Below are 16,231 nucleotides of genomic sequence, written 5' to 3'. Positions count from 1 at the left end.
GCCTTGGTTTCACTTTGTTAAATACAACTTTCGGGTTTTAATTAGGAAAAATCGGCACATGGTATACTATATTTCTGACTTGTACTTTCGGGTTGGACCTGCTTACATTATAGCAGGGGTCACCAACCTTTTTAATGCGAGGGCTACATTAATATCACCAAACAGCTCGAGGGCTACCAGTTAAAAAATTATAAAGCATACACAAAAACTAACAAGTATTTGTAAACAAGTGCCCATATTTTAGGATTTGTAGCGCGTATAATCATTGCCCTGCTCACAAAACCAGGGTTTCATGTGATTCCTGTGATACAACATTTTCTGGTTTACTAAAAAAAGTCAATTGTTATGAACGTCGCCCAACTTTGTAGTAAGTGGCCGTGGTTAGAAGTTTAGAACATTAAATATTTCAACAAAAATCAACATAAGACGCGGCATGTTTTTGCAAACCACAAATGCATCTTGCTATTTTAGAATTAGTCCAACGGACGACTTAAAAGGGGCAAACGGGCGACAAGGTGCCCGCGGGCATAGAGTTTGTGACCCCTGATTTATAGAGTAGTGGTTTGTTACCCAATAATGGTATTTGTTTCAATTCTCTTGTCTTGGGCTTAATCAAATGTTATAAGCTTGCTAATTACAGTTCACAGCGTTTTGGTGGTAAAGGGCCTTTAGAATTTACCACGTCACTAATACAATCGGGCATGACCTCTTAAACCACAGTTTCTCAACCTTTTTACCTCTCATTCTTACCTCTCAACTGACAGCCAATACGGTTTAGCACCCCGGTTTTGCGCACCTAACAACATGGTACTTAGCCTACTTTCATTTCGCCCCATGAGCACGTAATGCAAATTTGTCGAGTTGTTGAAAACCTCTGTTTCAAGGTACAGCTACTTACGCTATAACTCACGTCAACTGCACATTTAGCTAATTTTCGATAGGTGGCGCAGGAGCTGAATTATTTATTTAGCGGCTAAATAGGGGAAGGGTTGGGAAGAAAGTTTTGGAACATTTTACATTAAGAACTAAATTTTAGAGTTAGTTTTATTGAGTTTTTAATGATAATATTTTTGGGGGATACGCCGTTTTAAATAGGGATTTGTGCTCTTTGCGCCACCTATCGAAGATTAGCTAAATGTGCGGCTGAAGTGAGTTATGGTGTTAGTAGAACTTGCATGTTTCAAAGTTTAACAAATATTAACTTTCAAAGGCAGGCAGCTCGACGGCGCACACGACATGAGCAAAACGGGTTAAATGTAATCGTGGATTTATATTTGCAGTAAAGCGAAAAAAATATCACCCGAATACAAAGAGTCGGTGGTTCGAATCCGATCGAGAGAAGAAAAGGAATAAATAAAAGCACGGTGTCTATAGCAACAATAGACGAATATACGCAGACAGTATGATGCACATAGAAATCTTAAAAATAAGCAGTTGGACGACATCTAGCGGAGCATATTTGACTAACATTTTAAGAGGTTTGTGAAAATGGGTGACACAAATGTTTCACTGCGAATCTGATTGCACAAATAATAAGCAGTTTTTATAGAATCTTAAAACTTATGATGATCTTGTGGCAGATAATTGGTTGGAAACATAAAATATAATGTTGTAAGTGTTTTAAGATCTCGACCTTTTCAGGTCTCCGAACAATCTGCATCAGAATAATTCTTTGCAGACCCAGTAAATTGTGAAGTAATCGAAGTAATATAAAGTAAAAAATTAGTTTTGAATGTTCTAAAGCGGTGTCCTAAAAAAGTGTCTCCGAAAGCAGAGTTTTTAAACCTTTTTAATGCTCATTTAAGTCTTTTAGGCCAAAAAACACTGATTGATAGTATGTCCAATATATCGAATCTGGTGCTTACGTGAAACAAAAAAATGTTATCAGTTAGATGTGATTACAGAATTCCCATTCCAATGAAGTTATTAGAAAATAAATATAATCTGGTTGCAAAGATTGTGGAACTTTAACCTTAAATAGATGGAATTTGTAGATTTTAAACTGAGGAGAAAAAACAAAGCCACTGGTTGTCAAGGTTACCATAATGACGTAACAAGCAATAGTTACATTTTCCAAGATGGCCCCAAAAAGTTGAATTGTTTTGACGAAATTTGCACAAAATAATGGAACCAAATGTCAGTTGGCATAGAAATCAAATCATGACGTTCTTAAAACAATAACTTTTGCGAAACAATAATGTAATTCGAATAGTTTAACGCTGTTACGCGAAAATTCGAATAAATGAAATTTTGCCGAAAAATAAAGTAAATTTTGTCGATGTGATCCAATATCAACTAACGCGCAGTATACCGCCCCCTAGCGACAAGGTAAAATCAGCGTAGCGTCCGCGTGGTGGCGCTGCTACTTGCGGGTGTCGGCAATACTGAGCTGCGCAAAACCTATGAGCGTCTTTTCATCCGGGATCTGATTGGTTGCTAGGTTACCCGGATGTAGGGCAAAGGTCACGCTGGCGGGATGAGGTTCATCGGATACGAGCTGCGAAAGTTTGGCGGCAACTGAACAAAAAAAAAGATTTTTGAAGATTTTTTTACATTACTAAAGACTAAAATGAACCTTACCGCAGTTGATTTAATTTCAAAAAACATATTCTCCCCAGAAATTGTAAAAATGCTTTTTTTAATTAAGTTTGGAAGACAAGTTTTAAATGTTAACTTTTATTTGTAACTCAAGAAATTGGCTTCTTGGTTTATTAGGATGAAAGGGGAAAAATGTATATTTTTACTATTTTTTAGATTTATACCTTACTACTATGGATCGTGTTTGTGAAGGAACAATTAACCTTTTCTAATTTTAATCCCTTTTATTGCCTTTTATAGATACTGAAGATGCTTTTTTAGCGAAATTAATTTGTTCTTTATAAAATTGTAAACTGATTTTAACCTGGAAAAAACATTCCCCAACTTGTAGTACTATTATTGACCAGTTAGTTTTTTTTACATTTATAACCATTAGCGAGCAGAAAAAGTCAATCAAAATGTATGGCATGAGCAAACGTTTGAGAATAATAATAAGCATGTCGCTTTTTACGTCTATTTGGGCCGTTATTTTCACCATTAAACTTAGGAACAGATCCGTCTGTAGTGCTCCAAATGTATATTCATAATTATTATTAACCAGCAGGAGTCTCCTTCACAATTTCTCGTCAGAGTCGAAGGTTCATACCACCGACTACAGAACCCCAGTGTATACAGTTGCGAACAAGTGTCCTCTCTTTACACAACAAACCCCGTGTACTGTTACGTAACAACCGACCTATGACTTTGTCCATCCCGTTCACCAAACCAGCGGTGACCATCTCCTGTGAAAGACCGTCCGGTGTGTCTTGACCTCGTTTGAACTCGAACTTAATGTCGTTTAACTCGTTTTGAGCGTTTCTGGGATTTAAAAAAAAACTCGGTTAATTCGGACCCGTTTGTAACCAAAAAAATGAGAGATGCGATGAGAGATAGGTTCCCAAGCAGTTGTTTGGCCATTGTGAGCCAGTTTACTCTGTGGTGTATGTCCAGTTGTGGCATCGAACAAAATAGGCGAGGTATAGGTTTTTACCCTGTTACTCCCAACAAACTGGAGTGCCGTTGGATGGTATACTAACTAATACGTCCTATGCCTCGTCACCAGCTGCACTGATGAGGTCTTACAGGTCGAAACAGTGTGCACTGTCTGAGGCTTAGTTTAAACATATTTTTGTAAAAAAACGAGACTGATGATGCTCGCAAGGGTGAAATTTAAGTCTCTATTTCAGAACAGTTATGCATGATTTAAGATGCAACATCACCATTATTATTCCTTATAGCTGAAAAGCATATTCTAACTTTATGATTGCCGATATTTAATAGTTAGTATCGAAAGTAAACATTTTGTATTCAGTGGTGGGATTCAGCCGGTTCGCACCGGTTCTACAGAACCGTTTTATGAAATTTTATAAGATCAGCGAACCAGTTAGCATTACTGGTTACTGTCAATCGACTTTTTGAAATAGAATCGGTTGGAAAATATGACTTTTGTGATAGAACCGGCTGACAAAAAATTTGAATCCCACCACTGGTTGTATTTATGTTTTCACAAAACTACTTTACCTCAATCTTAGAACAAGGTTAACTAGAGGGGGAGTCCCTGTCTGGGGGGGCACAGTTTTCGTGGCAGGGGGGGCAGTCGCGTTCGATTTGGTTGAAGGTTTCCGCTCAACTGGTTTCGGTTCAGAATTTTGTGTAGAAACTGCTTGTACAGGCTGACTATCCCCTGTGGCGGCCTCTAGTGGCGGTTTATAAAAGTTCGGATGAGTGGGCGACTTCGGACTCACTGGAACCGACTCTTCAGTGCCATCAAGTGGCGCATCGGTGTCATGTGGCTCAGACTTCGTTTTTACCTGAAGCGGCTGAACAGAAATATATCAATATATCAATGTTACAATATACATACATAAGCAAAAGCATAGAGCCAATAAATGATAAGCTGCAGACAGTGCACACTGTTTCGAACTATAAGGTCTCATCAGTGCACCTGGTGACGAGAGAGACAGAGATACATACATAAGTGTCGGATTTTTATTATATTTTTTTATTATTATACAGGACCAGTTTTTACTATTCTATTGAAAATTGCTACAACGAAAATGTATGAGATGTAAAAAAAACCTATTAAACAGACAAATGAAAATCACGGCACTTTTGCTCTTGATTTTTCTAGTCTTTGCCTTGCCATATGGGAATGCTTGGGAGACCGACTTGATTATATGTGTTTAGTGGGCCTGGTGTACTGTGATTTATACATGAGTATGTCATGACTGCTGGTCCGCATCGATGCTTCAGGGCTGATCTCAGTTATACATCTCTGTCTTTACACAATCGCCTCGCTGTTGTTTTTATAAAACTTTTTCCACACCAGCTGTTCACCATTCAAATTCAATTTACCTGTTTATCCTCGACAGGAGTAGACACAGGAGTTTCTGTGTCCTCATCACTCGCATCTTCCCGATACTCATCATCACTCCACTCCCATCTTCCATCCTCCTGCTTCCGGAGACGACCGCTCGACCCTGGAACTCTCTTCGGCTGAAAGAAACAAAAAAAACATCCAAAAAATATATTCTTGCAGGTTGAAAGATTATGTGTGTAGATGCACTAGCAACCCAAAAAATAAAACAAATTAGAAAATATCTGACAAAAATCATTGTAGGGTTCAACCCCTCTATAAATCTTGGAAAATTGATGCTGGAAATCATTCCCTAGGACAGCTAACTTAATTTAACCTTAAAATAAATGTTTCTCAACTTACTCCATTGTTTTTAGAATTAATTTCACAATTCACTATTTTTTAGTTTTTATCGCGTCTTTGGTCATATTTTATTGGGGAATAAAGACTGTAAGTTAAAATTTATTTGGACACACATCATCACAAAATGGTAAAATTGAGTAAACTTGCTGTGAGCTATAAAGGTGTGGCAACAAAACTACTGATTTTAGGATGAAAGTTGTTGATTTCTAATTTAGGGGGAAAATGTTAACCGAACAAAAGTACATACAAAAGAATACTTTTTTAACACTAGATTTTACACAACTTGGCAAGTAGCCAGAATCAATCAGTTCCTGATGCCCAACAAAAATTTTACCACAAAACATAAAAAACTATAAAAAAAATAGTGCAATGGTTTCATTCACAGCATTGGATTAATGTTCAATTTGGCATTATGTTAAAACTTGTCAGGTAAAAATGCCTTTTAACCGTGAGGATGTTTGTAATGTATATTGCACCACCTTGTGACGCATTAAGTATATTGCACCGCCTTGTGACGACCTTGTCACATGCCCATAAAAAGCGTGAGTTTAACTTTTACCGTCATTCGAAGTGTCTTGTAGCTGTGGGCTTGTTGTGTCGCTGTTTCATTCAATACAATGTTTATTACATGATCCTTAGTAACTTTAGTAATGTAAGAAACCATAGTATAGTAGTTATAACTTCAATACATGATTCTATTGTTACATCATACTCGTGTCGTGTGACATCAAAACTTTAAAATATTCTGCTAAGAAACCATATGAACTGCAAATGCTGGGATACCGAATATATTTACATATAATACAGCATACAACCTGTGCATTATATACTGACCATGTTTTACTTATGCATAATATTTTAAAACAGTCCAGGGAAATTATAAAACAAATAAACCTTTTAAGTGACCGAAAGCATAAAAGTAAAACATGATATTTACAGTTTTTCCCCGATCTTTTAGAGTAGGAGCGGTTGTAAGAAGATGATCAACTAAATATTCTTTTCCTTTTCCTTTCTTAAAGAAAGCGTCTTTTAACAGCTGAGCTGCTGTGGGTCTGAAAAAAAAACAAATATTTTTTTGAGACAAGCATAACTGAAAAGCTTACATCTGAAACCTGTGTTTTTTAAAATATATCCCCCTCCCTGCAATTCTTAATTCACAACTACCGGATCTTGTTTTTCAGTAAGGTAAATCCGTTGACAAGAATAAGTGGTTTAAAAATGCAAAGGTAAATTTTTAAAAATAGTAAAATGAGAAGACAAAGATGACAAAAAGCGTAACCTACAGGCTACAGCTGTCCAGAGCATTTTGATATATTGTGCACAAAAAAAATCCACTTTGTTTATCACAGGCATGCCACAAACATGAAATGTCACAAAAATGGAGATATGTTAAATACAGCACTTCACAAACCGCAAAGTAAACCAGCACACAAGTATGTGGGAAGTAAATTAAAACTCTTGAATGACAAAGCAGTTTTAAAACATAATTTGTTATAATAGTCCACCAAGCATTGACAATGTTAAACATAAAGCTTACATTTTTATTATTCATGGTAAAGCAGATCTGCCTGCACAGGACATTAGTTACACAGAAATTAATTCACAAAATATAAAGGGAAAAGGAAGTTTTAACCAATGAAAACAGCCTTTGTTGCAACAACGTTTAAGAATTTTGTATTACTTCATGGGCCACAAACATATTTACTAGCAACACTAACAGATAATTCCTAATGGATTAAGAAAAAATTATAACATGGCTATTTGTAAACACATTTGTTTGCAAAACTGGCATTGTGCAATGGTAAGACCAAAGGAATATTCAATCAATGCAGGCATGTTACCAGTACACCTGCTATATTATGATAAAAACTGCAACACGACCATGCTGAATACATCAAATGCTAATTTACTGTTAGCACAAAACAGATATCACATGGCATTGTGTTCTGAACCATGATTTTTGAGCAAAAAAATACAGAAAAAAATGATTAATGTAACGTATGCAAAAAAAAATACAGAAACTTATTCTCTGCTCTGGCATATATTTTTGTCTGATGGTTTGAGGTATTTAAGACAACAGCAATTTTACTTATCTAGTCACTTTTCTGTGATGTAGAAATTCACACTCACCGCTTTTCAGGGTCTTTTTGTAAGCACGCTTCAATCATTTTTCGAAATTGCTTCGTGTATTTCTTTGTCACATTTTTATCGTTGACTCCGGTGTCGAGATTTGGGGGTTCATTTTGAAGCGTCAAAAACAAAACCTAAAACATGTTGGTAAAACTCATTTATGGCAAAATAGATCATAAGGGCTTCCTGAACATTTTTTCCTGCAAGCAATTTAAATTTAATTACAATTTTTACAGCCTGTTGCAAATGACAGTGTATAAAAATGAAAAAATGGAATTTTAAGACGATTTAACAAAACAGTCACATGGTAAAGGAATAAACAATCAGTGTTTGTGATGGAAAAAATCTGGTTTCAAAACATTACTTAGCTTTTGAACAGTGTGTATAAATATATTAATAAGTTTCATGATAAAAATAATGGTCCAAATAATGTTTGAACAATAAACATGTTGCATTTTACATCTCATAGGGCGGTTATTTTTATCAACTATATATCTTTTAAGTTTGAAAAAAATATATAATTTCTAGAGTATGAAATTCTAAAATTTTGTCATAAGTTTGTACTAATTAATTGATATTATCAGGCTTACTGACTAGTTTTAACGATCCAGTACATTTTCTAAGTTACCTTCATTGCAGGATACTGGTGATAAGGGGCTTTTCCTGTAGCAAGTTCAATTGCTGTGATTCCAAAACTCCAAATATCTGCTTTAATTCCGTATCCGTCAGCTGCCTGAAAATATTCATGGAATTTTGTTGTTGTTAAAAATAATTAAAAGTAAAAATTTGGAAAATGTTTGTCATGAAAATGTGTCGTGATTGCTGGTCTACATAGACGATTCAGAACTTGCTTTATTTGACCACACAGGACAAAAACCAACACAACAGGTGAAAATTTGCATGTATGTTTATGAGGTATTGTTAAATTATTTGCTTAGCAAGCACATAGAGGGGAGTAATAGTGTTTTGTATTTTTAGGATGCAATAAAGTCATGTGAAAAACATCAGTGCTGTAGCAACAATAGACTCGGTTTAAGCGGAATTTTGTGGTGCATTGTTGTTTGTTATTATTATATTGTTTTTATTTAGATGACAAGTTAATTTTACCATACGACCAGTGGTGGAATTCAGTCAGTTCGCACAGGTTCTATAGAAACATTTTATGAGATCAGCGAACCGAATAGCATTACTGGTTACTGTCAATGGACTTTTTGTAACAGAACCGGCTGAAAAATATGACTTTTGTGATAGAACCAGCTGACAAAAAATTGAATCCCACCACTGCATACAAGGTCACTGGCATTATACACACACTGTAAAACAGTGAGAACACCCAATAAAATGTAACCAGACATAATCAACAGACATTTATACAATTTCCCGTTTGCCTTCCTCTAACATGTTTGTACATGTGCAATTGATTTCAATGACAAAAAATTAATAAAACATCAAATTGACAAAAATATATTATGATCTGTTTTTTGAGCAGTTTAATTTGTTGGCAATAAAGTTACATACAAGTTGATTGAGTAGATCACATGTTTAATACTTTAATCTAAGAAATCCTTTACAATAACTTAACTATGTAACACCATTTTTATGTCTATTTGTGTTCCATTGCTTTGTATGAAGCTGCCTTACATACATGTTTTTACGTCCAAACTCATGTTTACATATAAAGTGTTTCTAAACACATAAGATACAATACAAGACATTGTATTAGTCACTGTGATAACATTAGCAAGGCTTTAAATCATGTGGCAAGCTAACCACCTAGCATGCAAATGTTATAATTACAAAGTGTAACTGCACAGTCAACCTATCATGACAAATTGACTTTTACATCTTGTTTTAATTGCAACATTATGAAACGTTTGAACATTTGTGACGAGCAGCTAAGAAATTTTTAACACACCAAATTGCCCCCAGGACAATTAAGAAGTGTTTCAAAATGTTTGCATTATTTCATGTGACAAGGTATTTTACACCGCTCGATTTTGTGTAAGGTGTTAGAGAAAACTTTTGTTGTCGCGTTTTAGCCACACTTTTGAATTATTGATATGAACCAATTTAGGAATATATATATATATATATATATATGATATCTTGGCATTAATCAATAAAAGATAAAACTCTGCAATTTAAATTGGAGTTTATAAACATATTTAGCATTTAAAAAACTGGTTAAATGCCAACTAAACGTTAAATGAAAACTGCTTTGGTAACAGCTCAGTTGGTTAAAAGTTAAAACAGTTTGGATTGAATACATTAGTTGTTTGCAAAATATAAGGCAGTGTTGTTATTTGATTAATCTGCCTCAAATGTACATCTAATGGTTCTAAACTTTCACCAGAAACTATTGCACATTTTCATTTAACTTTGATTGTAGTTGTTTACTCTACATAAAAACAGAGTAAATTGTCACTAGTTGTTGGCATAAACATGGTTGCAAAAAGTAAAAAAAAAATAACGAGCACCAGGGATAGGAGAAAACAGCATAAGTTCTGCTTGGTCAAGCACCAAGCATTACTATGAGATTTCCGTTTTCACACTAGTTTTGTAACTTTCCAAAGTCCCTTGTGTCACCAGCAGTGTACTAAGCTATACAGGCCTCAGATGTACGCATTTTTTAACCACCTTACACATTTAAAACAACAGACAATTTTGTTCTTGGATACACTTTTGAGTTTCATATGCTAGCAAAAAGTTTAATGCTCAGGTCAGTTTGTGGAACTGCACGGCCGAGCACCGAGCATCATAAACACTGATGCTTGGTACCAAGTACTCGAGTTTTGGCTCAACTCAGCCAATCCTTACCAAGCACCTCAGAAAAAGTTTACTATATTAGCCACTAATTGGTGGAAACCATTGGTTTACACCAGGGGTGTGCAACAGGCAGCCTGCTGGCCAGAATCCGCCCCGCCAAGTTATTTAGTGTGGCCCTCGCCAACACACTGATTCAGAGAAAAAATGCAATTCTTCTGGGAGTTCTGCAAAATTTTCCACCAGTTTCAGAATTCTCGTAAGTTGCTGTACTATATGTAACGAGTATAAACTAAACCAGCATTTTCTAACCACTGGGCCATACAACAGTTTGCAAGTACTTCACTGAATGTGACGCAACAATTCCCTTTGTCTACTAAACAATTATTTTGTGTTGAAATTAAGTATGTTGCACACCCCTAGTTTACACTACTAGTTCACAAATGTCAAAATCTGCATCCAAACCACCAAACTGTCCCCACCTGTTCCATGACTTCAGGTGCCATCCAGCATGGAGTCCCCACAAATGTGTGCCGCGTTCGATCTCTTGATAAGTTGCCACCAGATGCAATGAACGAACTCACACCGAGGTCGGCCAACATCACCATACCATTGTCACCCAGTAATATGTTTCCCGCTTTTACATCACTGAAAAGATGAAACTTTATTTTCATAACATGAATATGGTTTAGATCAGTGGTTCTCAACCTTTCGTGGACCCCTAAAAGTATCTTTTGGGTCTCGTGGCCCCCTTTAAGTAATCCTGTCAGACCTGTGGGCCCTTTACAAATGTAAATGGCAATCTCGTGTTGTAATTCGGTACTAATTTCGACTTTAAACAAGTCGAAAAGAGTAAACAAGAATTCTTCATCGTGATAAACCTCAATATAGACAAATCACAAATAGTATGTGAAATAGTCGATTAAATTAGGGAATAAAGTAAAAAAGGAAATGTCTTTCATTTGGTGTTTCTGGTGAATCTACACCCCCAGGGGGGCCACGGGCCCTGGTTGAGAACCACTGGTTTAGATGTTGGGGAAACTATTATCCCATTTTTTCAAATCTTTTTTTAAGGACTATTGTCTACAACATTTTAAAACAGTACATCTCAATTAAATTGCATTCAGTTAGTTCAGATCTTTGCCTAATTCGGACAAAACTTAATGTACAAATAACTTGCAATGTGCCTGAACTTCGTAATTGACATCAGTTAATCTGGCCTACTCCACACAAGCGTTTTGGTCCAAATGGGTCCAGATTAGCCGAGGGTTACTGTATTCTTATTTTAGGTCTTTGGACCACTTCATAAAAGTTACATAAAGAGGTTTTTTGACAAACTAAGTTATGCAATTGTATTCCTATTAATTAGGTGTAACACTGTAAATCGAAATCTAATTTTTTATAAATTTCTAAATTTTTTATAAATGCCAAAATTTCATATAGCTGTGAAGGAAAGGAGTTTGCATTGGTGATGCTTAAAGATTGTAAAACACAATTAAGTTTTTAATTCACAGACCCCACGAACTAGAATATTTACCACTTGGTGGCATATCAACGCAAAGGTTAAAAGCAATTAGACTAGGACTAATCAATAATAAAATGTGTATGTAATATGTGAATAAAATGTGCCAGATGATATAACACTTATTATTGTCTAGAAACAAAGCATTCCATGAAACACACAAATAAACCTTATAAAGCTGTGAAATAATGCCAATCAATAATTTATCACAGTAAGCATCGATCAATACAAAGCAATAAGATAAGCTCACCGATGGATCTGTCCATTTCTGTGGAGATAATCTAATCCTTTAAGCACTTCTCTCATTATCGTGGCTATCACAGTTTCTTCCAGAACTCCGGTGGCTGCTTGCGACGTTTTTAACCGATGTTTGATGATATCCAAAACTGAACCTAAATGTGACAAGAAAGTTTGACTGGTTTTATTCAACTTCAATAGGAAAGTGCTTGAGATTTAGTATTTTCTTGATTGCAGCATGATTGTGTCATACATAACGCAGTTTTCAAAGTGAGGAATGACATGTCCACACTGTGCGTGCACAATCTGCAGCGTATCTATAATGTAATGGCTCTATAATTTTTTTATACAGAATTTTTTTTTACTAAGTTGACTAAATTATATTAATTCAAACTGGATGTGGTATAATGAATGTTCCAAAGATCAGCAGATTTTTCTGTTGTGTTTACCAAAATTATTTTTCATTGCAACTGCAAACCAAACTTGCAATTTTTTTTTACATCAGTTGGACTAAAGTACGCAAAAAATATGTTCGATCAAATATTCCAAATTAATCAAAAGGCCATAAAAAAGGCAAGTGCTAAATCACGGCATGAAATTTACGAGCTTAGCAAGCTGTTAGTCAGCCAAGTCCATTATAAGTACAAACATTATGATTTACGAGCAATGTGAAATTTATGGTAAATGCCAATACTTTTAATATTTGCGAACAAAATCGACCTCACAATGCCACAAAACACACCTCGGCCGAGAAGTTTCATGATTAACCAAACTTCAGTTTTGACCACAAATGCTTTGTAGAAATGGACGACATTTGGATGATTGCATTGACTCATAGCTTGAACTTCTTTCTGCCAAACAAAATAATGACAAGGTTAATCAAGGTCAAATCTTCAATGATTTTTATCTGTAAACATATTAGCAAGTAAAAAAATTCTGGTGTGTATGTAGGATTTGTGTAAAATTTTATCCACAAAATCTACCCAAACTACAAAAAGTTTAGGCTAATTGGTCCATGTTTTTTAACTTGTACCCCAAGTAAATAATATTATTAGCTTGTACTGAATGCAAAAAAGTGCAACAAAGGTACAATGTGTTTCGATAATGTTTTTTCATAGCATTGGGGTTAGTGATATCGGTATCGAACGATACTCAGTATCGGAATATTTTGTCTCAGTTTTCGATACCAACGTGCGAATACTGAAGGTCGGTTTACACCATAAGAATACAGGCAACTTTTTGCCAATATTTGCTTTGGACAGCACAAACTGTGAAAAAGTTCTGCCAGGTTACGTATATTTTTTTGCTATCGTATAGAGATTACAATTTTCGGCATGTATGTGTGCACGCCTGTACCCCGGCCATGGCAGATAAATTACCCAGTGATATACAACTAAGTACAACACTGCACTTAAGTACTCGGTATCGAAGGTATATACAGGTGGTACTCGTACTCTGTATCGGTACTTGCTTCAAAACCCGGTATCATCCCATCACTAATTGGGGTTAAATACTAAAACATTTACAAACTGTAGGAATAACAAACAGGCAACACAAACAGAAGAAACAAATTTTCACATGGACTATTCCATACTTTCAAACACATATCAAAACATGACTCCTCGATACAAGGTATACAGTAGGGAGTAATACAATACAATTTGTAACAACAATGACAGACAAAACCTGACGCACCAAAAGCTCATCCTGGTTTGTTGATTCAAGTGAGACACGCTTGATCGCACACATCTCTTTTCTCGGTTTGCAAAATGCGGCCTGGACAACTGCAGTGGCGCCGTGACCTGTAAATAAAATACAAAATTTAATTTAGTGCTTTCTTAGCAACATGTGCAGTATTTGAAGCATCTACAACACCACTATTTATCTTCCAAAAAAGAAAATTTACACCAGTGCTTGTTTAGCAACAAAAATAGAGTACATGAAAATATAATACTCTTGTAAAGCATTACTACATTACTATTTCTTTTAGAAAAAAGAAACACACCAAATTAAAGCAATTTTCTTGTTGCAGAAAATTAGAAACTTAACGACATTCGACACATTGTTGCTAAGCAGAAGAACTCAATCAAAGTAAACACAAAAATCGAAATAAACACAGTTAGTCAATTAGTTTTGCCAAATGTGTACAATGGGTGCTATCACATTAAGATGCATGAATGATAAAAAGTTAAAACAGAAGCTTGAAAAATCATTTTTGTTTTACATTTATCTGAAAAACGTAGAGCAGAGTATTTGCCTAATACATGTTTCCGATCAGTCTCTGGCTTCCTTGTCTCCGGTCATTTATTCCAGTACAATAAACACAATTAGTCTACAAGTAAATGTCTCAATATTTCCTCATCTTAATATAATACAGACTAAGACGCATTTGCAACCAATCATGCAAAGTAGGTCTTTTAATATTTGATCAATAATCTCATTAATTTATTTTTAAGATTCACTTTCCTCAAATTAGGGACAACTTCTTTAGACAAAGATATCCATGTTTTAACTTTATAGAAATAGTTATTGTGCTTGCATAAGATAGTTCAATTTTATCAGTAACCTTCAGAAAGTTTGTGATTAGCATAAATGTGACAGAAACAACAGTCTCCAGTATATTAATAATCAATACGATCAATTATATTTGCAAGGATCTAAGATTTATAAATTCAATGTTGTTGTTTTTTTTTCCATTTGTGTAACATGTTACTAAATAAAGAATGAATTTCCCTATTGTTGGGCGTTTCTTGTGATTTCAGCACAGAAAAATGTATCCAAAAAAAATTAGATTTACATAGTTTGCTGGACCCATTTTGCTATTGAGTGTTTACCACTGCTAATTTTTGTGTGCCATTACAAAACACAGCTGTGTACAATAATTAAACATATAATATAATATTTACAATTATATAATTACACATGTTGTTTCGTAAAGAACCTAATAATGCCATGCAAAAAAATGAAAGGTGTATTTGGCCAGTCTGCAAAGCAGTTTCTGACGAGATCTTAGGACAAACATGGCCTGCTTGCAAGACCAATTTGAGCAAACGCAAGGCCCAGTCTGCAGAATATGGCAGCGTGTCTGCACACGCAAGTTTTTTTTGAAGAAAAATTTTGCATGCCAATCTTCTAGGGTTGCACGCAAAATTTTGCACCAAAGGTATTTATTTATCCTGCCTTGATCCCTATCGCTTGCTTTGTGACTGCTAGAATTAGTCTTACATGCGAATTTAGGGACCATGCACGCGCACACGCGGGACATGTTCGTCCTGCACGCCCGAAAACTTGTGGGAACTGCCATGTTTTGTAGACAGGCATGCAATAGAAAAGGTCAAGGCAGGACAAATAAATACCTTTGGTGCAAAATGTTCCAAACAACTGCCTAACTTTATCAAAATCGCATGTGTGATTAGCCAGAACTCAGAAGTTATGCAAATAATGTTGGTATCGGTGATCCTAAAAATCAACATGAATAACTTATTTCCAGATCTTACCGATGACTTCTTGTAGATCATAATCGTCTTTGTTGATTGGCCATGGAATTTCATTGGAAGGTTGGCAGGCGTTGGCCATACTGTTCAGCTCCCAGCTTAATAAACAAACACGTTTCAGCGAATTTTCTCGTCACAGCAGCTTAATCCTCTCCACTAACTTGGAAGAAATGATGCATGAGAAAATTTACACAGCATATGTACGTGTGCACTCGACCGTAACTGACCGGATACCGTGCAAATACAAATAAATTAAAAAAGTTTCTTTTTTGTGAAATTTTAACTTGCGTTTGGGTTTGTCGATCTTTTTTAGAAATATTTGGGTAAACTGTTTCACAATATCAAGTTCTTTTGGATTAGAGAAGGCTATTTTAAACATCATTCATTCAAAACTATTTTCTTACCAGTTGAATTGTTTGTTTCATAACTTTTTTTCGGCTTCTTTGGAAACGAATCGTTTATAATGCAACCGCATTTTACGGGGGTCATTCTCTTTCGTGTTCATTTTTCTTCCTGTTTGAAATGGCGCAACCCTCAAGTAGCGCTACGCAAAAGAGCTACCTTGTTCGACACAAAAAGCATCTTTAATTTATGGAACAACGAAAGTAACCATGATACACTTGAAGAGATTATTAAGAGAAAATAAATATTAAAGGATTTTATGACAGGAAATTCTCTTTTTATTAAAACTCTTACTAAAGGCTTCAGCAGCAGTATTTCATTTACCGGAAATCCGAGGCTAAAGATGGAGCTAAAGCAACTCAAATGCCCCCGAACCCAGGCAACCTC

General features: G+C 35.4%; 1 protein-coding gene across 1 annotated transcript; it reads right to left on the bottom strand.

The window, feature by feature from the left end:
* Positions 1 to 1,250: 1,250 nt before the first annotated feature.
* LOC145223386 (serine/threonine-protein kinase OSR1-like) lies at positions 1,251 to 15,630 on the bottom strand. The gene is made up of 12 exons (XM_080089809.1): positions 15,446 to 15,630; positions 13,644 to 13,750; positions 12,691 to 12,799; positions 11,962 to 12,103; positions 10,672 to 10,837; positions 8,055 to 8,159; positions 7,427 to 7,560; positions 6,234 to 6,348; positions 4,933 to 5,073; positions 4,099 to 4,397; positions 3,275 to 3,396; positions 1,251 to 2,517 (listed from the first exon to the last, which is right to left on the bottom strand). The coding sequence occupies exons 1-12, from the start codon at positions 15,522 to 15,524 to the stop codon at positions 2,363 to 2,365; spliced, it is 1,674 nt and encodes a 557-aa protein (XP_079945935.1). The 5' UTR covers positions 15,525 to 15,630; the 3' UTR covers positions 1,251 to 2,362.
* Between the last annotated feature and the right edge of the window lie 601 nt (positions 15,631 to 16,231).

The sequence above is a fragment of the Phallusia mammillata genome, chromosome 4 (genome assembly GCF_965637545.1).
Source record: "Phallusia mammillata chromosome 4, kaPhaMamm4.hap1.1, whole genome shotgun sequence".
Classification (NCBI taxonomy): domain Eukaryota; kingdom Metazoa; phylum Chordata; class Ascidiacea; order Phlebobranchia; family Ascidiidae; genus Phallusia; species Phallusia mammillata.
Note: the sequence above shows the minus strand (reverse complement) of the source record. Positions and strands in the feature narration are given on the sequence as shown.